The 21,925-nt window shown below is 40.3% G+C and overlaps 1 protein-coding gene across 8 annotated transcripts in view; it reads left to right on the top strand.

Annotated features, from left to right (window-relative positions):
* The window catches only part of PTPRK (protein tyrosine phosphatase receptor type K), a 581,996-nt gene that overhangs the window by 276,109 nt on the left and 283,962 nt on the right, over positions 1-21,925 (top strand). For all 8 annotated transcript variants that reach the window (XM_039529032.1, XM_039529031.1, XM_039529033.1 and 5 more), the window contains 2 exons: positions 2,038-2,119; positions 3,880-3,995. In XM_039529032.1, coding sequence (XP_039384966.1) covers positions 2,038-2,119; positions 3,880-3,995 — 198 coding nt within the window. The remainder of the gene's footprint in view (positions 1-2,037; positions 2,120-3,879; positions 3,996-21,925) is intronic.

The following is a 21,925-nucleotide window of genomic DNA, read 5'->3' on the forward strand; positions in this document are numbered from 1 at the left end:
AGGGAGCTCTCAAACTTGACTGTTTTTAAAGGATTGGGGCAGGGATGGGGAGATGCACAAACTTCCTAAAATTTATTTTTTGCATTTTGAAATTTCCAACTTTATTCATATTCAAGAAAAAGATTATTTCTCTCTTCCCTTTCCAGTGTTAAAGTCAGGCACTTATAATGTTATGAAATGAAAGCACTACAAGAACCCTGAAGTCTGTGTATTGACACAGACACAGCGGTGAAATGGGGACAGATATATGCATGGAATTAAGCAGCAGGCCAGAACGTTTATTAAACTTTAGCACACGGAAGGTCAACCATACTCTCCTATACCAGGCATTTAATTGGTTCCAGTGCAGGGGTTACAGGGATTTTTTACCATAGAACATATAACTCGGGGTATCATAGAACCATAGGGTTAGAAGGGACCACAGGGGAGCATCTAGTCTAACCCCTTCCCAAGATGAAGGATTTGTTGTGTCTAAACCATCCAAGACAGATGGCTATCCAGCGTCCTTTTGAAAACCCCCAGTGAAGGAGCTTCCATGGCCTCCGTAGGCAGTCTGTCCCATTGTCCTACTGTTCTTACAGTTAAATTAAATCTCAGGAAGAATGTCCTAAATCTGCTATGTTGTAATTTGAACCCATTGCCTCTTGTCCTCCCTCTGTGGCAAGAGAGAACAAATGTTCTCCATCTCTTTTATGGCAGCCTTCCAGGTATTTGAAGATTATCATCATGTTCCCGCCTTAATCGCCTCTTTTCCAAAATAAACATACCCGTTTCATTCAGCCTTTGCTCATATGGCTGGCATTCTATCCCTTTGATAATCTTTGTCACTTGCCTCTGGATCCTTTCCAGTTTCTCTACATCCTTTCTATGCATTGATGACCAAAACTGGACACAGTATTTCAGTGGAGGCCTAACCAGCGCTGAATAGAGTGTTACTATCACCTCCCGTGACTTGCATGTTATGCCTCCGTTAATGCAACTTAAAATTGCTTTTTCTTTTTTTGCAGCATCACATTGTTGACTCAGGCTGAGCTTGTGCTCTACCACAACTCCTAGATCCTTCTCAGCAGTGCTGCTGCCAAGCCAGTTACCCCTAGTCTATATTTGTGCATTTGATTTTTCTTCCCTAAATGTAGCACCCTACATTTGTCTTTGTTGAATTTCGTTTTGTTGTCTATAGCCCAGTTTTCCATTTTATCAAGATCCTTTTGAATTTTATCTCTATCTTCCAAAGTGTTTGCAACCTCCCTGCTGTGTGTCATTTGCCAAATGCATGCCTTTCCATAGCAAGGCAGCAGTAGACACACTAATTACACTCTGGTCAGTTTCACTGTCTGGTATTACAAGGCTGTGGAGAAATCTCTGTGTATAGGAGCAGCCCAGAAATTCTTTGCTGCTCCTGTTGGTGGACGGTGGAATAGGAAGTAGGAGCAGATGTGAAGTTGTGAAGAAGTGCCTTTATTACTCCCCCACATCACTTTCCCTATTTCCTAGCAGGAGTGAAGAATGAAACTGACAATGATAATATCAAACTGCACCTACTTCTGTCAAAGCCACTGGGGAAATGCTACTTGCAACATCACAAGAACAATTTTCTTGTATGGAATTGTACTGCCGGGGGAGTTCAGGAATATGTGGGGAGTGTGATTCCAACTGGAATTTAAATTCCTGTTAATTAAGTTTGTAACTTGTGTGTAAGGAGATGTCTGACCCACCTTAAAATGGTACTTTCAGAGTTTAATCCTATGTATATAGTGTGAAAATAAACTTTACTCCAATGGGAACAGCCTAACATTAATTACAAGTTAAGAAACATGTTTCTGTGTTGTATCCATAAGAAGCAAATCTAGAAGAAGTCAAATATACAAATGGTATGGAACTATAGTACATTAAGTAATAAATATTCCATTCAATCATCAAATCTTGTGGAAAGTTCAGCTTAAATGAAAAAGCAACATGCCATATATCTGCACTCCCCACTGTGGATTCTGTAGAAATGAGTGTTGTAAACCTTTTTTTTTCCTTTCTTTTTGACAGGTAATATTTGAAGCCGAAGTCTCAGATGGGAGAAATGGCTACATTGCCATTGATGACATCCAGGTTCTGAGTTACCCTTGTGGTAAGTAGTGGTTAAGGGCTGCATTTTTCTCTGTCTTTTCAGGACGTGCTCAATATTGGCTCAGACTGCTGAGTTTTCATTGCTTGATCATTGATGTCCTTTGTTCCTTCTGTAGAATTTCTATTACAGCTTACATGAATGGATATTGGGGTGGCACTGTAGTGATTTCACTAGATAAAAATCTTTCTGTCTAGCAGAAATAAAGCATTGCATGAAAATAAAAGTGTAACTCTTCAGTGGTTGCCTTTTAGTGATAGATGTGGACACTAAAATTGAAATTGAAATTAAAAATATATATACTGATTTGTGCTAATTTTAAATTGGTTAGCATATTTAAGTCTAAGGCCTGTTAGGCGACTTAATAAGGGTATGAAACCTGAGTGAGAACTATATATCTTATGGTTTCCAATTATTGTCGGCCATTATGAATAGAGACAGACTGTATGCATTTAAATGTAGGTTTCACTCTCGCTCAGCTAATCCTGGAAAAAATTCTAGGCAAGTGGCGCAGTAGCTCAGAAAACATTGGACCAATGCATGTGAGAAAAAAATCATGTCTATGCAGTTCTCTCATTTGTTGCTGCTTTTCTTGTTAATTCTGTCCCATTCTACTCTACCTGCCCCTGCCCAACCACAATAGCCCTGCAATTCCCTTCAAAAGTGATACTTTGTTGTAGGGTATCCCTGGGGCTGATAACTTAACTACTTTCTCTACAGATGCACAAGTTCCTGAAGCCAATGCTCACTAAGAGATGCCAAATAATAAAGATGTGATTGCAAACTCAAATTCCCTTTATCCTCTTTCCCCACCTAAAAACGACTAAGGCTAAGAGCATTGCCCTACTCAGCCTAAGGAGCTATTGAGTCTCTTGCCTTTTTATATTTCAGCCAGCCCAGCTATAGGGACTCGCTTAAAAACAGATGCTTAAAAAAGAGCTCTGCTGGGTAAACAAGTGGTAAAAGAAAAAGGTAGTAAAATACGGTCTTGACAGCAGATTATCAACATGATACAGCATTCAAATAAACCCTGTCTGCTTAGTGATGGTTATCACATTCTTTTTTCAAATTGCTTTTTTTTTTTTTTAAAGAAAGCATGAATGAGGCTTCAGTTTAACTGGTTATGTAGGTGAAAATGTGTGTGAGGGCTATATAATGTGTATCCATCAATTGTGACCATCAGTTTTCTTAGGCTCAATATTTCAATCAGGTGGTTTTGCCATTGAGTCTGTACAGATGTATAAACTGTGTCCTATCAGCCATTGAAATGCTGCCATATTTAATGGCACAGAAAACATTTGTCTGCTGAAGAGGAAAGAACTCAAAATTACATTGCATTAGCTCTTAATACAGTATTATGAATACAACAAATTAAATCTCTCTTCCCTCCTCCCCGCCCCCAAAAATAAATAAAAGTTTTACTTGTTGTGAGGGATTACAATATGTCAGGTGGAATACAATGGAAATTCACTGGAAGAATTTTTGTGATGTCTTTCTCACATTTCTGCAATTATTTTCCTTTTGTTTTGATTTGTAAATTACTTTATTATAACTCATGTACAACATACAGTAGTAGGGTCACTGGTGGAGAGGAGGAAAAAGCTTTTTCTTGAATTAAGATGAAACAAAAATCACTTTCTTTCATATGAGATTAGTTTTAGCCAAAGGTTGTCATAATATGTATCTTTTGGGAGAAAGTAATGTGTTTTTTATTATTATTATTAGTGAGCACTGTTTGTAATTTTATTTTTCCACCTCCACAGATAAATCTCCACATTTCCTGAGGCTGGGGGATGTAGAGGTCAATGCAGGGCAGAATGCTACATTTCAATGCATTGCTACCGGGAGGGATGCAGTGAATAACAAGTTATGGCTGCAGGTAAGTCTAACTCATCCAAGTCTGTTTGAATAAAGAACAAACTTATTGTTGAAAATGAAATATTTTAATTCAGTGTTTTTTCTTTTTAAATCTTGAGCATGTAGAATCTTTCCTATAAATCAAATTTGTGATTAATTTGATTACACAGAAAAACTAATCAGACTGGAAAGATACAGGAACAAATTATTAAACACTCAATTTGTAAGCGCTTGGAGGATAACCGAATAAGTAATAGCCAACATGGATTTCTCAAGAACAAATCATGCCAAACCAACCTAATTTCCTTCTTTAACAGGGTTACTTCCCTACTGGAGAGCGGGGAAGCAGTAGATGATCTTGATTTTTAGTAAAACTTTTGACGCAAAACTAACTTTTAAGCAAAGTAGGGAAATGTGGTGTAGAGGAAACTACTAGTTGAAAGACCATACTCATTGTAGCTATCAGTGGGTCACTGTCACACTGGGAGAATGGATCTATTGGGATCTCTCTGGCGTTTGCTTTGAGTCCAACACCAGGCAATATTAATGACTTGGATAATGGAGTATAAAATCTGCAGATGACCCCAAGATGGGAGGAGTTACAGGCACTTTGGAGACAGGATTATAATTCAAAATTAGTTTGGTAGACTGGAGAATTGGTCTGAAATCAGCAAGATGAAATTCAGTAAAGACAAGCGCAAAGTACTTCACTTAGGAAGGAAAATATCAAATGGAGCAATACAAACTGGGCAGGGGCGGCTCTAGACATTTCGCCGCCCCAAGCAGGGGCGCTCTGCTGGTTGCCAGTAGGGCGGCAGGCGTCTCCGGTGGACCTCCTGCAGGCGTGCCTGCGGAGGGTCCGTTAGTCCCGCGGGACCCTCCACAGGCACGCCTGCGGGAGGTCCACCGGAGCCGCCTGCCACCCTCCCGGCAACCGGCAGAGCGCCCCCAATGGCATGCCGCCCCAAGCACGCGCTTGGCGTGCTGGGGCCTGGAGCCGCCCCTGAAACTGGGGAATAGCTGGCTAGGTGGTAGTACTGCTGAATAAGATGGGGGGTAGAGTGGGGGGGTTTACAGTGGATCACAAATTGAATGAGCCAACAATATGATGCAGCTGAGAAAAAAGCAATTATTCTGGTGTGAATTAACAGGAGTATTGTATGTCAGACATAGGAGATAATTGTTCCATTCTACTTGACACTGGAGTATTGTGCGTGATTCTGGATGCCACACTTGAAGAAAGATGTGGCCAAATTGGAGAGAGTCCAGAGGAGAACAACAAAAATTATAAAAAGTTTGGAAACCCTGACCTTTGAGGAAAAGTTTAAAAATGGGCATGTTTAATCTTGAGAAAAAAAGATCAATGGGGATAGAGGGAACCTGATAATATTCTTCAACTGTGTTGAGGGCTGTTATAAAGAGGATGGTGATCTGTTGTTCTCTGTGTCCACTGATGGTAGGACAAGAAGTAATCTGCTTAATCTGCAGCAAGGATTATTTAAATTAGATGCGAGGAAAGACTTTGTAACTATAAGGATAGTTAAGCACTGGAATAGTTTACCAAGGGAGATGATAGACTTCCTGTCATTGGAGGTTTTTAAGAGCAGATTGTACCAACACCTGTCAGTGATGGTCTAGGTATACTTGGTCCTAGACCAAGGGGGGGGGGGGGGAATAAGATAGATGACCACTTGAGGTCCTCTCCAGCCCTATGTTTCTATTATTCTATGCTAATGACTCCAAATTTTTAAAACTTGGAATAAAAAACATAAGAAGGTGCACTAGACAAATGGTTACTATGTAAGGTAACTATTAATGTATTCTCTCTACATGTAAACGTTTCTTTATCAAAACATGTAAGCAATAAATACCTATGGTTTGAAAGAAAAAATGTAGTAACTAGTAAAACGTGCTTTATTTAGTACAGGCTTAACAGAGAGCTGTCATAACTATGATGGATGATCCTATGATAGAGAGAAATTACAAATTAATCCCTTGGGATGTATGTTAAAGACAGAATTTTTAACCTGACACTATAAAATTGCCATGCCTTTGAATGATAGGAGAAAGATTTGTATAAATATACAATTATATGTTCTACAGTAAACAGTGTCTAAAATCAGAATATTGTTTGCCCCTCACAAAGCTATGAGAATTCTTTTACTCATAGCTTAGAAAAAGGCAGGTTGTTAGGAAAGATCACAGGGATATAGACAGCCTCTTCAAGAATGGTTTCTCATTGCTTGATGTAGATGAAGGTTGAAGAACTAATAAAAACGTACCCCATTATTTCGGCATGTATCTACAATGTGCCTAGTAACAAGTTTGCAGTGTGCGCAATCTTTAATTATTTTGAAAAATTGAAAATTGCTTCTTCAAGCAGAACCTTTTGATATTTAAAAAATCTGAACTTCAAAAATAGAATTTTAAAATCTAGAAACTACCAAATGTAAAGTTGTATATTTTGTAGTAAGCTGGACTTTGCCAAAATGAAACATAATCCATTTTTTTCCCAATCAGGGTCTGACTTCTAACCCAATTGAGAAGGGAGATGACCATCTTTGGGTGTATATATAGCCACGAGATGCATCTGAAGTCCAAAATAAAGACACAGGAATTTTTTCTTTTGGGTAGAATGTGAGAGAGACTGACTTCTAGATAAATAGGACACAGAAAATATTCCAAGAAAAGATAATCACAATATGCTACAGTATGAAAAATGAACACAGAACCAAAAGTGATTGCATTGCATTTCACATTAATAAGTCCTTGTAGTAAATAGATATCATATCACCAGGAATTATTTGTTTTGCAAGTCTTTCTGCTAAGTACAAACCATTATTTAAATTGAACAAATGTAAAATGTACTCATTGAGAAAGAGCAGTTCAATTTCTGAGCATTGTGTGTTTTATGTGCCCAATTTGGCAAAGTTAAATTACATTAACCTGGATTATTTTATGAGATAAGGCTATAACAATGAGAGTGTAAAGAAACAATGTAAAGCACCACTTTCAACACAGATAATTGCTCAACAAAGCCTGACAGTGAGAACCAACTGTAATTTTTCCATACCACTCTGTCCTCCAAGTAAGATAACTTTGACTGATTATCTCTTATAACTTTTCTTTTCCCTGCAAGAAAGCCAGTTAGCAGCCAAAACTGCTTGGAAAACATTTGTTTTCCCTCTTCACACAGTTAATAGATTTTACTGGATAGATCATAGAAGTGGATTCTTTCTTATCTTGTAAAATGCTAAGAATATCCTTTCATTTGTTAGCTGAGATCTTGGGACTAGAAGGGTCTTTTGCCCTTCAAATAACTTTCTTTGCTAATGTTTATAAAGTGCTTTGCAACCTTGCTATAAAAATAGCTGTTTGATAGAAGTCACCTGAATTCTTCAAATGCAGATCTCGACTCGTATTTTACTTCTCTCTCTCTTTCTCTCTCTCTCTCTAAATTCTACTAGTTCTGTCACCATTTCCTCATTGCCCATATGTTCCTTTCTCATCATTCAAGTCTTTGCTCTGTTTTCCCAGCACAGCCATGCTAATAATTAATTTTACCTGTCAGAATGCTTTTTTCACTGTTTGGAGAACATTGCTGGTTATCAATCCTGCTGTGCTCAGTTTTGAGCAAACATCAAATTGACCCATTTTCCTTGAAACTGGTATAAAGGTGGGTTATGGACCACATGGGGTATACAAGTATCTGACCTGGAAAAGGCCCACATATACCCTTTGTTCAAACTAGCAAACTCACTTTCTAAAGTTTCAATACGAAGAAGAAAACAACCAACAGATCAAATCAAATGCCTAAATAATTGTTTTTGAGAGCCTGGAGCAGAAGCATTCCAGGAATGCATCTTCTCTCATAGCAGCAAGTGAATAGAGATGCTTTATTAGCATGCTATGTTAATAAATAAATAAAAGAACCTTTTTTGTTGTCATAGTTGAATGTGAAAAGATCTTCCCTTTTTAAAACTTCGAATAAGGCATTCTACATGAGATGTAATTATATGAAATAACATTTGGGGAGACTGGGGCTGTTCATGCCAAAAATGCTCTCTGAAACAAGATCCTGTTTGGTTACATTGAAGCTGTAGAGTAGTAGTTTTGCAGACATGGGGTTATTAAAGAAAGTAATGGCTGTCTCTGTCTCTTCCAGTTCTTCGAGTATTTCTAAGTGAAAGATTAAAATAAAGAACTTTAAAAAAGAAACTACAGAACCTCCTCTGCCCTTTCACACTTTCCCATCTCCTTCAGTAAAATTAGACAAATCATTTTTATCTATTTTGTGGGATGGAGCTAGTGGTACTGTCAGCGACAGTAGCACAAACAGCAATGATGTATTTTAGAAAGGTTTATTTTTCTAACTTCAGAAATCAGAGGTGTTAGAAATTGTGCATTATGTTTATGCCACTGTATATTTTTTTCTTGCATGTGTATGTATATGTGTATATATATATTTATAATTTTAAGCGTGTACACCTTTGTATGAATATAAAAACATGAGTATAGATAGTATGTTCCAATACACCAAATCTCTCATTATATGCATATATATAATGCTGTAAGATCCAAAGGCTTTTCACAGACTCAGATTTTTGTGGGCATTACAGAAAGATGAATAAAGACTGATCTTGGCCCTTTATTGGATTTCACGTCCTTTTATTTATTTATTTATTTTTAATCAGATAGCATTTTTTTTTTCCCTTTCAATTTCACAGTCGCATTGGACTGAGGTTGGGAGAAACAGGTTTTTGGCATTGAAAGATAAGTAATGCTGAGAACAAAAGTGCTTTGAAAGGTGCAGCTGCATTAATATAAAGCAGATAGATATCTGACTAGATCAGTGGTGCTTAAACTTTTCCTGTCGAACCCCCCTCCCCCCCCATACCAGTAATGGAATTTGTCTCCCCCCCGCCCCACTACTGCACGGTTGGCCCCATAGTTTGGGGATCACTGGACTAGGTAAAGAGACTTAACTGGTTCAGTAATACATTATGAGAATATTGAATGTTAAATATGGGGATGGGAGAGAGAGAGAAACAGCTTTCAAAATTGCACCTCTTACTTCCGCAACAAGTGTGCAGCACACAATTATTACGGTACCATGGCTATTCTTTTTATTTACAGAAATAAATAAATAAATACTTTAACTGGTTAAGTTAACAAGTATAGTAGGAGACGATCAAAGGTTTGTACATTTTTGTTTTAGTTGAGCATTCCAAAATATGGATGCTTGTATAAAGCTTTCTCACATATATCTGAATTCTTGAGATGTCTCTTCTCTGTCTACCTTTTCCCATCTCACTTAAGATACTGTTGCAGGTAAAAATAATAGACATTCTGTCCCTCCCCCGCTCCCACCTACCCCCAAAGTTCCCACTGCGGGGCCTCACAGGTTTGCTAGAACACTTATTTGGATTCAGTGGTAGCCGAGGCCACTGTAGCCACTAGAGTTTCTGGGCTCAGAGATGTGATTATTCAAAACTGAGATAGTAATTTAATACCCCAGCCTGGAGGCAGAAATATTCAGAGAACTAGCACTAATGTTCAGGTTGGTTGGTGTTTTCTTGCTGAGCTTATTTCCAGCTATGGTTACATACTGTATAGGCCCTCTCCTAGTGTAATGTCAATAATCACACACACAGGGTTGCCAACCCTCCAGAATTGTCTGGGAGTCTCCAGGAATTAAAGATTAAACCTTTAATTAAAGATTATGTCATGGGATGAAACCTCCAGGAAGACAACTAACCAAAATTGGCAACCCTATCTATCCACATTAAGATGTCTGTCTTTTTGTGAAAGTTAATACCAGCACATGTTGAAATTCCTTTGTTGAAGGAGTCTAGAGGTGTACATGTGTTTAATTTTATGCTTAATGCATATTAACCATGGAGAATCATGAAAAAAGTATGGCCAGTTGTCCACTCTGACACTACCCACTTCTGCTCTGGTGCCTGTGTATTTTTCGAATGTAGTAAGTTAAGTGACTTTCTTCCCGATGCAATATTTCCTTTCCGTTGTGTAATATTCTCTTTGCCCCACTCCTCTGTTCATCTTGAATTTTTGTATTTGTTATGTTAATTTGGAAGCCCCCTTGGGCAGAGACCTTTATTTTTGTAATGTATTTATTTATTTTTGAGTGTAAAGTACCATGCACACCAGAGGAGCTATGCTAATAAATAGCAAGCAAACCCAAGTGCTTAGCTGTGCAGTGTGCCTGTTCTCTGGACACTGCTAAATGTTAGGTATCCAAGAAAATAGGCAGAGTAAAGGCAATTATTGATTCAGAGAACAAATACTGATTGTTTAAAAAAAAAAAAAAGAGAGAGAGAGAACTTATAAAAATGAGAGTTTAAATGGTCAAAATAGCATTACAGGTTTGTCCCCTTTTCCCCAGCATGGAGAAGTGTGGCTTGTGCATTAGATGCTTCAGTGTAGTACTAAGCAAGTACAGTGCAGAGGTAGACTGACTTCATATGGCTAGTCAGAATGGATAGGAAGATGACACGTGCTTTGAATATTACATATATTGTTTAGCACTTGTTCCATTAATCCAATAAGGATATCAGAGCAATAGGTTTGTGGGTGCTGGATTTTGTTTTTCTTCGCCAGAAGCAGGCTGCTTTTTGAGTTGGGAGCAATTGTGACTCCCATATGGCCGATCAGATTTTATAGTCTCTTATCAATGGCCAGTATAACTGGACACCTATGTGGAACAGAGAATAGAGCCCTTTGCTGGAACATCTGTTAAACCATATGCCTTGGCTCCAGGTTCAGTTGGAGATAACTGAAACACTAATGAGTCCATCCATCATTGCTGAGCTTGGCATTAACACCTCATTGGATTGGGCAGAGAGGCTTGTCTTAACTTTGCAGTTCGGTGTGTTTTGCCATGGTCCTGGGTGATACCATTTGCTTTGATGAATCTCAGATTAGAAGCACTATTGCATGTGTTTAGAAGTTTAAAATGTCACTGGCAATCCTGTGCAGATTGCCATCAAAGCACTGGCAATTGGGCCAATCTGTCAGCAACAGCACGAGGTGCTGGCTAACTGCCTCCTCAGTTGACTTGCCAAGCCTGGCAAGTCAGCGCATGGTTTCACCCTTGGAGAGTCTCATCAGCATTAATGCAGTGTGATACATCTCTTCTCTCAGCCAGAGGAAAATGTCATTCCTTGTGGAGTAACAGATAATTAAAGCAATTGCCTGAAAGTAATCTTTGCAGAAGTGAAATTAGAAAGCATTCTGGAAAATGGAATGCAAATTGCTGTGAAAACTGCGGTGTTATCAAGTGAGGGGCTAACTATGCAGTTGACCTAGCAAGGATCAAACAGCTGACCACATAATGTTATCCTTTTTGGAAAATGCGTATACCATAACTCACAATGCTTTTTTTTACCATCTCACTATCAGTTTTTGGTACCGTTGTTGCCATAGAACGTGGTTTGAAACAGTCTTCACTTCCCACAGGGAATTCACCAATCTGACTCATCTTCTCTCTTCGAGTGTCCTCCCCACCATGCTGCATGTACACATATCTTGGAAGATTCCTTTAAAGAGCTCCACACCTCAGGCATATCCAGTAACATTGTAGTTTTAGCTGATTCACCTGTCACCTGGAAGCAACATGCCACTGGCATGCAAGAAACCCAGAGTTGAGAGCAAACTTTAGAAGTTATGCTTCTGGGATAGCAGGTGGAGAGTCTCAATTGTGACAACACACTTTAAAGTATGGCGAGAGTGTTCCATACAGAGGGAAGAAATGCCTGAAATTGAAAGCAAGAGGCAACAGGAAGCAGGGAATTGTCAGGGAGGAGTAGGAACTCCAGAAAAAATAGGCCATGTTCAAATACTTGGCAAAATCTGTCTCCAGAAAATAACACATGGCTATGGTTAATTTAGCTTTATTTAGGGCCATTATTAATTATCAATTTACTTTTTTGTTTCTGAACACATCCTATACTTCTGTAGCCTTTCTAATACAACTTTACATTGAAATTTGAGACAGCATTACATTTGAACAGATTTTACTTTGTTTAAATAGAGTTGGGTTTTTTTTGGGGGGGTGGAGACTGAAAGATTTGCTATTGGGTACTTGAAATAATTTTTCTGCCCCCTACAGAATGACTTTATATTTTATTTTAATACTGACCTAAGGCACCCTGCGATCAGTGCAGGTTAAATTGGAATGGAATAAGCTTCCTCTTGATGCTACAGAGCATCAGTTGTTCTGCCTAGTGTTTCATATGACCCTGGACTGATAGGTGTCCTAAAGAACATTCAGTATGTTGAGACACATGGGGGCAGCTGCTGATACTCATTCCCTAAAACATGTGGCATTGTAGAACCACAACCTAGATTCTCTGCAGTTTTTATTTGACAGCCACTGATCAAGTTTGTTAATACTTTATTTTTTGTCTAATTTGTGAAGGGTTGTCTAACTCGTGACGATGCTACTTATCATTCTGAGGAGTTAAAGAAAAAATATTTTGAGTGAAAAAAAATGTCTAATGATGAACTTCTGCAGAGATCCTTGGGAGTGCTGTGTTCTCTGCAAAGGTTGCCATATGGATACTCATAGCCCAGGGAAGCAACAGGCTCCTGCAGCTTACCAATACTGTCCACCTGTTGCTATTATTGCTTAATAGATTTCATCACAGGTTTTTTATCTCGTTTTCCTTGAATGCAGATATTAATAGTTATGTGCTCAGCCAATAGGATGCCTCATTCAGCTTCTGACAATGATTTGTATCTGTCTTTACTTACTGTATTGATTGCTGTTATTCTTGGTACTGAGTGTTCTGCAAATTGCTTGAAAAGAAATTAATTCCTCTGTTATAAGACAGAGTAGCTTCATCATCTTCCATCTCACGAATTCCTACTCTTCAGGCCATGTATCAGTGTTCAGATTGGCTTTCCTAGTAGAACAGGCAGCCCTGCCGTAACTGTTTACTTTACCAGACAAGGTACACAACCTGATCTTAATTAGTGAAGCTTACTTTTCTGCTGGAAAACCGAGCTTCTGCCTTCCAGTCCATTCTTACTGTATTCCTTAGTGTACTGCTGTTACAGAACATTACTTTTAAAGATTTCTTGCTTCTTCCTGCTTTATCTTTTTCTCTTGTTAGAAAGTTAATTGACAAAAGTCCCTTTGATGTGTTTTTTCCACTATCACAAATCTTTTCCTGTCTTGAAAGCATTTAATGTCTCTTCTTGTTCTCTCTCACATTGGCACACAGTAGCCTGGTGAAACATGCTTCAGGATGTTGCTGCTGTCCTTCAGACCCAATTCTGCAAATTAGCTGGCACTTGCAATACATTCCACTTTTAAATATTACATCATTCTTCAGCAGATGTCTCCTACTGCAGACTTTGTGAAGAAAGTTTCTGTTCCAGTTTTCCTGATCGTTCGTGGTCCGCTCCTGGTTTTTCTCTATACGCAGTAGTTTTTAATTTCTTAACTTACATCTGTCAGATAGGAGACATGCCCATTCCCACCCTACTTAATATGCACACTGAAGTTTCCCATTCTACCTTTAGTCTCCCCAACTTTCCTTGTTATTGACCGCTCTTTTCCGGAGTAATGATGCTTCTGAAAGGGAAGTCAAAGAATATGTAAACACGGAAAGTAGCATTTATCTTTAAACATCTTGTTTCTGTTATCTGTGCTCTTAGCCTTTTCCCCTTATCTTTGAGTTCTTCAGTTAAGGGCGGCCGATGAATGCTATATTCTGAAGAACTGTTCCACCAAGGGAAGCCCACTGATACGCCTAAACATGTTCATAAAGACTCGTTAGCGTTTTTCATTTATTCTGTGCTGCCACACATTACTGTCTCCTATACTACTACTATATAGGACCACTAGCCACTGAAAATACAGTATTAATCCACATTTCATATTTTCTTACTAATCCCAGTCTGTTTCATGGTGTGTGATTTTTAAAATTCCTTGTGTCACTATAAATTCTATCTTTGATGCTGTCTCTGTCACTTCCAGAGCCTCTGTCCCAGTGGAATCTATTAAATAATTCTGCATTCAGGAAGTATAGTTTTCTCTCAAACACCTTTTTCTATTTTATGGCACACATTGGTCCAGACACAGTAGCTTTAAAGTGGGCAGAGGTGATAAGTGGAGAATTTCCCTGTGCAATGGAATTTTGCTGGTGGAGATGGATCTACTGAATCCTATACCATGCCTCCCATCCCAGCCTCCATAAGGAGGAGGGAGAGGCATTTTGGGGGCAGGGCATGAGCCAGAAAGGCAGGGGAGGGATAATGACAGGGCAGAGTTCCACCATGCCCAATCCTCCTCTGGTGTACAATCCCGGAAGACTTTAAGCCAGTGATTTAAGTGGTTGAGCTAGGGCCTGGTGACTGAATCAGGCAACCACAATTGGTTTCCTGTGGCCCACTCCCTTCACCATAGCATTTGAGCCCCCTTCAGATATATTGGAGAATCAGAGTCATTAGCTTTATTAAACTTAGCTTTATGGCTATGCTGATAAGGAGTGGCCATGCTCTTGTTGAACTGCTTTGTCCATTGGGTTGCTATAAATCTCTGCCCTTCTCCTGAAAGACCAGTTGTTTGAACTTTATGGGAGAAGGGCTATGTTATAGAGTGTGTGTGTATGTAATTAGAGAAGCAGGAGAAATTCTACAGAAACAGATAGAGAAGGAGCAAACAGACAGACAACGTGAACAAGCACAGTGTGCCCCTGAGAAAAGCCTAGAGGGAGAGCTGTTTGAAAGGGTTTGGTGCTATGAGCAAAGAAACTTCATCCTATTTGGTTCCTCCTGTGTTTGGAGAGACAAGGACTTTGTACGTTCTTTTTCTATATCAAAGGTACCTGACTGCATCATTAATTTCTCGTCCTACAGGAAATACCGGCAGGGCCCAGAACTTTTTCCTGCTACTTAGGTCAAAAGTGGTAACACAAATATCTCCTTCACTTTATCGATTGTGATCCAAACAATATTTAAATCAATTTTAAAGCAAAACATGTATGCTGAAAGCACTTATTTATGAAAGAGGATTTATTAAAAGCCTTGAAGTTTCTGCTCACCAGTTGTTTTTTTGAAAGGCAAGTAAAATATTTTTTTCAGTATAGTTGGTTCCTTGTGGTGAGACAAGTGAATAGATTTTGTGCAAGACTGATTAAAATCTCTATGTAGATAACTTTGCTAAAGCATAATAATAACAACAATATCCCAAAGGCCTTGTGGGATTGGGTACTCGTTGTCCTGAGTGCTGTAAAGCATACAAGGTGAAAAGTTCCCTGTCCTGACGAGCTTTACAGTCTATGTAGAAAAGACAAAATAGAGCTAGAAAGGCAACATATACAGAAAATGTTAAAAGTACAAAACTAGTTAGTTGCATTTTTTCCTTTGAGGATTTTTTTATTTCATTTTCGCCAAACCATCTGCTACCACCCTGTCCCCTGTCACAAGCCAGCCTTCCCTGTTATTGATATTCAAAATGTTCTCCTTTCATCTTACCCCCACCCTCCTGCAGTTGTATCTTTTTCCAGAATGAACAGGAACCTGAAAGTATTGGACTGTATTGTTTCCAAGTTCTTTAATCCTTTTTACCACAGAGGTGATGCTTCCAGAGGTGTGATCTCCAGCCACCCACCACTCACTGCTGCTACTGTAACCTCTGCAGAATTTCTTGCTTTCTGGGGAGGGCCTGTCTTCTCAGAGGTAATAGGGGCTGCTGCCCGGTGGAGGAGGGCAATTATAAGAACAGCCATACAGGGCCAGACCAAAGGTCCATCCAGCCCAGTATCCTGTCTTCTGACAGTGGCCAATGTCAGGTGCCCCAGAGGGAATAAACAGAACAGGTAATCATCAAGTGATCCATCCCCTGTCACTCATTCCCTGCTTCTGGCACACAGAGGCTAGGGACACCATCTGTGCCTATCCTGGCTAATAGCCATTGAGGGACCTATCCTCCATGAATGTATCTAGTTCTTTTTTTGAACCCTGTTGTAGTCTTGGCCTTCACAACATCCTCTGGCAAGGAGTTCCACAGGTTCACTGTGTTGTGTGAAAAAATACTGCCCTTTGCTTGTTTTAAACCTGCTGCCTATTAATATCATTTGGTGGCCCCTAGTTCTTGTCTTATGAGAAGGAGTAAATAACACTTCCTTATTTACTTTCTCCACACCAGTCATGATTTTATAGACCTCTGTCATATAAGACATCTCTTTTGCAAGCTGAAAAGTCCCAGTCTTAGTAATCTCTTCTCATGCGGCAGCAGTTCCATACCCCTAATTGTTTTTGTTGCCCTTTTCTGAACCTTTTCCAAGCCCGCTATATCTTTTTTGAGATGGGGCAACCACATCTGCATGCAGTTTTCAAGATGTGGGTGTACCATGGATTTATAAAGAGGCAATATGATATTTTCTGTCGTCTTATCTATCCCTTTTTTAATGATTCCCAACATTATTTGCTTTTTTGACTGCAGTTGCACACTGAGTGGATGTTTTCTGAGAACTATCCACAATGACTCCAAGATCTCTTTCTTGAGTGGCAACAGCTAATTTAGACCCCATCATTTTATATGTATTTTATGTGGAATCTAGGGAGAGCTGATAAAGATTAGAAGTGGTTGGGCTGAAATTACCTACTTGCGTTTCAAGGATGTAAACATCAAGAAAGGAGTATAATTGTGCTGGATTGTCTAAACTAATATGACTAGGAATGATGGTATAAAACCAATAAAAGAAAATCTTAAACTGACTATCAGGACAAAAATTCCTGATATCCCTTGTCCATGTGGGAAAATCATAGAGTTTAAAGAAGTGCAAAGTTTTTTACAGAATTTTATAGAAAAATTATATCGCTGCTATGAAATTCTATAAAATAACTACTAAATATTATCAGGAAATAAGTTTTTAAATTTTGTAGGTTTATAGCATATATAGGTTTCACACCTATTAAATTCTATACAGCTTATTGATGGGTGAGGTCCATGGAAGTGTCTCCCAGCAGGAGTGAAAGGAGACTCATTGCATCAATGATTTCAAACTAAAAGGGACATAACTATGCATTGGCATAGGTGGGCTTGATGTATATAGTTGGTTGTGGGTTTTTTTTTTCATCTTTGATATCTATATAATATCAGCCAAGCTAAAATAAAATAATTTGTAGCCTACATTTATCATATACATGCCCTCGAGACATTCCATCTCAAATCCAGATTGGAACTTTCCCAAAATTTGGGGCTGTTTGGATGTAGGGTTTTGGTTTGGTTGCATGACACGGTTGTGGGTTGGCTTAAACCTCACTGAAACTTCATTTAAGATAGTTGTAAGAATCCACTAAGTTCCTTTACGGAACCAGGTTCCTGAAATAGTAAGAGCCTTTGTGATGATTTGGAAATCTGTTTGTACAATTTATGAATTCTGTGGGAGATTGTGAACTCTCAGTATGTGTTTTTAACAGACTGAAAACTCCATATTGAGTGTGAGGGCTTGTTGTGTTCCCAGTAGTATCTTTACCTCCATGTTAGGCTGAAATTCCAAGGTGTAGTGGAGGGTCTATTGAAATACAAATATCCTAGACAATGGACTGGTTCCCAACAAGAAGAAATGTACTGTATTTTCCAGGGGAGAGGTTGCCTAGCAATAAGGGCACCTCTGGGGACTGACCAGGAAGTCACCTGACTAAGGATCTGATCTCTTCACTCTCTTCAGCCATTTTCACCTGCTCAGGATGACAGAAGCTGCTGCACAAGCCTTATGAGGCTGGGGGACCCTCCCTACCTGAACACAGATGTCCCCAAAGGACTCCCAGGGCTAGAGTGAGGGGCACTGGATTCATGATGTCTGTTGTTTTCTACATGATCTGTACCTTCTACGTATTTTTCATACTTAAATAAGGCACAATAACATCAGTGCTAAAGTCATGTTGAACTCTCTGCAATGCTATTCTGATGTTTTTTTCTGGGAGCTGGAACAGTTTCCTGGTACTTTCTTTTTTTAGACGTTGCACCCCCAGACCCGTCTGGCCTCCCCTCAGTGGTGGTGAAGCGGAACTGCCTCTATCCCCTGATTATTAGTGGCTTGATCTTTTAGTCGCTGCAGGAGGTGGGCCATGGCAGAGCAATAAGTGAGCAGCTGCTCTTGCCCAGCAGCTTCAGGAAGAAGGGACTGGCCAGCGGTGGCAACTTGATGGAAGGCACTGCTGAGTTAGAGCCAGCTGCTGGTGGGATGTGGAACTTGGGGCGTACCAGGCTTCAGCTCCTCTCTGGAGCTGCCAAGTACACACCTGCCCAGGGGGGAGAGGCAGGACCTAAACCGCTAGCTGCCCGGCTGGCAGAGTGACTCAGAGGATAGCCAGGGATATTAGGCTCCTGCTCCGCTCATACAAGAAGCAGAATGGACTGCAGCACTCGGAGCTGCTGCTATGCCGGTTTCCCAAGGCCAAGTCCTGGCGCTACTCCTGCTGCCTTCTGGGCACCTGCTGGTGCAAGAGCTGCCTGAGTAATCTGGTACTTCTTATTTTACATGCTGTACTTACCACATGCCCCCTGAGAGGGTTAAACTGGAATCCAAAAGGCTCACACCTTCAATGGGATTCTGGGAGAGGGTGTTTTTTTTAAAACTACAGGAAGTGTCTGAGTAGCCAGCCCTGAGCTGGGGTGTTAGGCACTTGGGGCCACGTGATCACAGCTCTCCGGAGGGGCAGCATTCCAAAAGCATGTCTACAGACCACAAGACAGGGATGGTGCCTGGACACTGTTCAGATTATGGAGGTTTAAACCTCCAGGGGATTCAATGGCACAGATATCTGGTTAATTGCCCGCAGAAGGAGCCCAGACAGATCTGTGACAGCCTCCAACCAAAACACAGGGACATGTGACCGCCCAAAACAAAGGCACATGTCAGGCTGCTCAGGAATTTGAACTCTGTGAGCAGAGGGGCTTTGCTGAGTGTGGTTTTAGAGTTAGGGTGGGGAGTGAGAGAGAGAAGTCAGAAAAACACCAGAGAAGGCAGAAAGGAAGCCCGGGATACAGAAGAAGCACTGGGAACATGGACATGAGAAAAGCTAAAAGAGCTTTGGGGCTAATTGCTGACTGGAAAGGGGCTTGGGACTGAGAGTAAAGACACTATCTCAGGCTGTTTGAGTCCTGTTGTGCTGTAAATAAACAGGATTACATTTAAAAAAAAACCCTGACAAATAGCAATAAAAAGTCCCCAGACACAGTTTGACTTTTCTCAGGAGAGAGAGAAGAGAAGAATTGGTATTTCACCACAGATTTTTGTGTTTTAGGCAGGATAGAGACTGTTGTCCAACTTAAAGGCAGATTAAACACGGCGGTGGTAAGGATGATTATATGCTTCCATTGACTCAAAGAAAAAGCATATGGCACATAAAATGGTTTAATTATCAAGATCTAGAAATGGTCCCAAAATGTATAGAACACTGTGATACAAGTGCCTGCAGCTCTGGAGTAGTTATCAAGTGCTTTAAGATAGTTGCATTTTTTTTAACCAGCTGCTTATGGCATATAGTTCTTTGCTATGTCCACCATTATTTTCCAAAAAGGAGAAAAATGCTAGCTTAGAGCATGTGGTATTTCTACATCTGACCCCTCCGAAGTGAGTGATTCAAGGTTATCAAATCGGACAGCAGAGGAGTAAAGGAATCAGGAAGAGTGCAGGGTGCAGCCAGTCCTTATTAGCATAAATCCACACTAATTTTAAATTGAGTTTTTGAAACCTAATTGAGCAGAATTTTCGAGCTCTGTTCAGAGTGAGCGACACATAAATTGAAACAATATAGCTACCATGAACCTTCTAATGAGCAGCGAGCACCGCTGCTTTTCCTTTTGCCCTTTTAAGAGCTCTGACATTAAAAAGAACAGTTCAATTAAGAGATCATTTCAAATCATTTGAACACTGTGACTGGTTAATGATGTCCCAGTGCAAGATATATGGTAAGGTGAAGCCAGGGTATTTGCTTCAACTTTTATTTTCTAAGTGGGAAATCACTTTCTGGATGCAGTGTTGAGTCCACTGGTGATTAAAATTCTTTAAAAATATAGATAGATATACATGAGGATAGGCTTTGCACACCTACTGGAGAAGCTGCATTTACTGCACTCATATTGAAGAAAAGTAACATTCAGAGAATGTTTCAACCTATCAAAATCCTCCTTCAATGAAATTTGAGCAAATTCCACTTTTTAATTTTTAACTCCAATGTAATTCTAACTTTCATCCAGCCTGCCATTATCTTATGTCTCATTTACTACAACATTCTCTTCTCTGGTCTCAATAAATGCAATTTTGCCCCTCTTGTATTCATTCAAAATGCTGTTCCAAAGATCATTTTCCTAGCCCATTGCTTTGACCATGTCACCTGTCTCTTTGCATTCCTCCACTGGTTCCTTCTTCTCTATCACCAAACGTAAACTTCGAAGGCCATTCACAGTCTATCTGCAGGATCCTTATCTCTTATATGCTATAAAGATGTCAACTTCTGCCTCTGATCCGCCAGTGGTGCTGGCCTTCATAGTCCGCTTGTTAAATTTTCAAACAAACACCTTCGTGCTTTCTCAGATGTTGCTCCTCATGCTTGGGAGGAGTTACCCATAAACAGCAACAAAGTCACCACACTGTCCTCCTTCAAAACTCTCCTTAAAACTCTTTTGCTGTGATCCCTACAACAACTTGGCAACAGTTAGGCTGCGGATGTACTGGGACCAGAGCCTATCATGCTGGCCAATATCGTCTTATTGTATCTTTGTGCTCCCCCAGGCTGTCTATAGCAGGGGTTCTCAAACTTTTTTTGCTAGGGCCTCCTTTGAAAATAATTCAGGCTGTGACACCCCCGACCCCCAGGAAGAGTGATAGAAAATTACTATAGTATTGCCAACCTTCTGTGCTGCTGCAGCGTTGCCTTCAGAGCTGGGCAGCAGGAGAGTAGCGGCTGCTGACCCAGCTCCCAGCTTTGAAGACAGCGCTGCCACCAGCAGCAGCACAGAAGTAAGGGTGGCAATACCATGCCTGCTTCAGGACTCTACCCCTACCATTTGTTTCCTGGCATTTTTCCACCCCTTCCTCTCCTTCCCTCCCTCCCCCCGGCATTGCACTCTGGGAGGCTGCCTTGCTCTCCTTGTCCTGGTTATGGCTCTGATCTTGTGACCCCCCCATAGAATAGCCTTGTGATCTCCTTTTGGGTCTGGACCCCCAGTTTGAGAAACACTGGTCTAGAATCACCTGTTTTCTCTTATACTTATATAGCGCCCCTCTCCACCTGATTACCTCCTTTACTGGCAATCTACTTACAGATTCTGATGGACAGGTCTGGGTTCTTTTGGATCCCGCCACCCACTCCAGTAGGGTGAATCTTTTTTGGTTATGAAATTAGTTGGCGGTGCCTCCACCCCCCTCGCTCCTTCCTGGCAGAGTCACCAGGGGAGCTTGGCCGGAAAATTCTAACTACAGAGGAATCCCCACTTATTTGCCAGATAGTTGGAGACTTCCAAGAAATAACACAACACATAAAAATATATTCAACACAACAATTATATTAAACAGGCAACAAATACAACATAACAGGGGAAACACTATTTTTAGGGTCACCGGTGCCCACACTTAAAATACCCGTGTCTGGATGTAACAAATGCAAAACTAGTGTCCTGTTGGTACGCGTACTTTGCTGGGGCCCTTGATGACCGATACAATTCTCTGCAGAGGTGTAGCAGTGCGGCTGACTGGGTTCAGTACAGCCCAAAAGACCCACAAGTGGGAGGAGGTGGTGAATTCCTCCACAGGTGTAATAAGTGGTAAATTATAAAATCCTCAAACCCTCACTCCCTGGCCTGAGGACACAGTTCAGGGAGTAGAGGGTCCCCAAAACAAATTCCCTGACTAACTAACTAAAGACAAGGCACTCACGAACTCCACAAATGATCTTCAGGGTTGAGGATGA

This window comes from Mauremys reevesii, linkage group 3, assembly GCF_016161935.1.
Source record: "Mauremys reevesii isolate NIE-2019 linkage group 3, ASM1616193v1, whole genome shotgun sequence".
In the NCBI taxonomy this organism is placed as follows: Eukaryota; Metazoa; Chordata; order Testudines; family Geoemydidae; genus Mauremys; species Mauremys reevesii.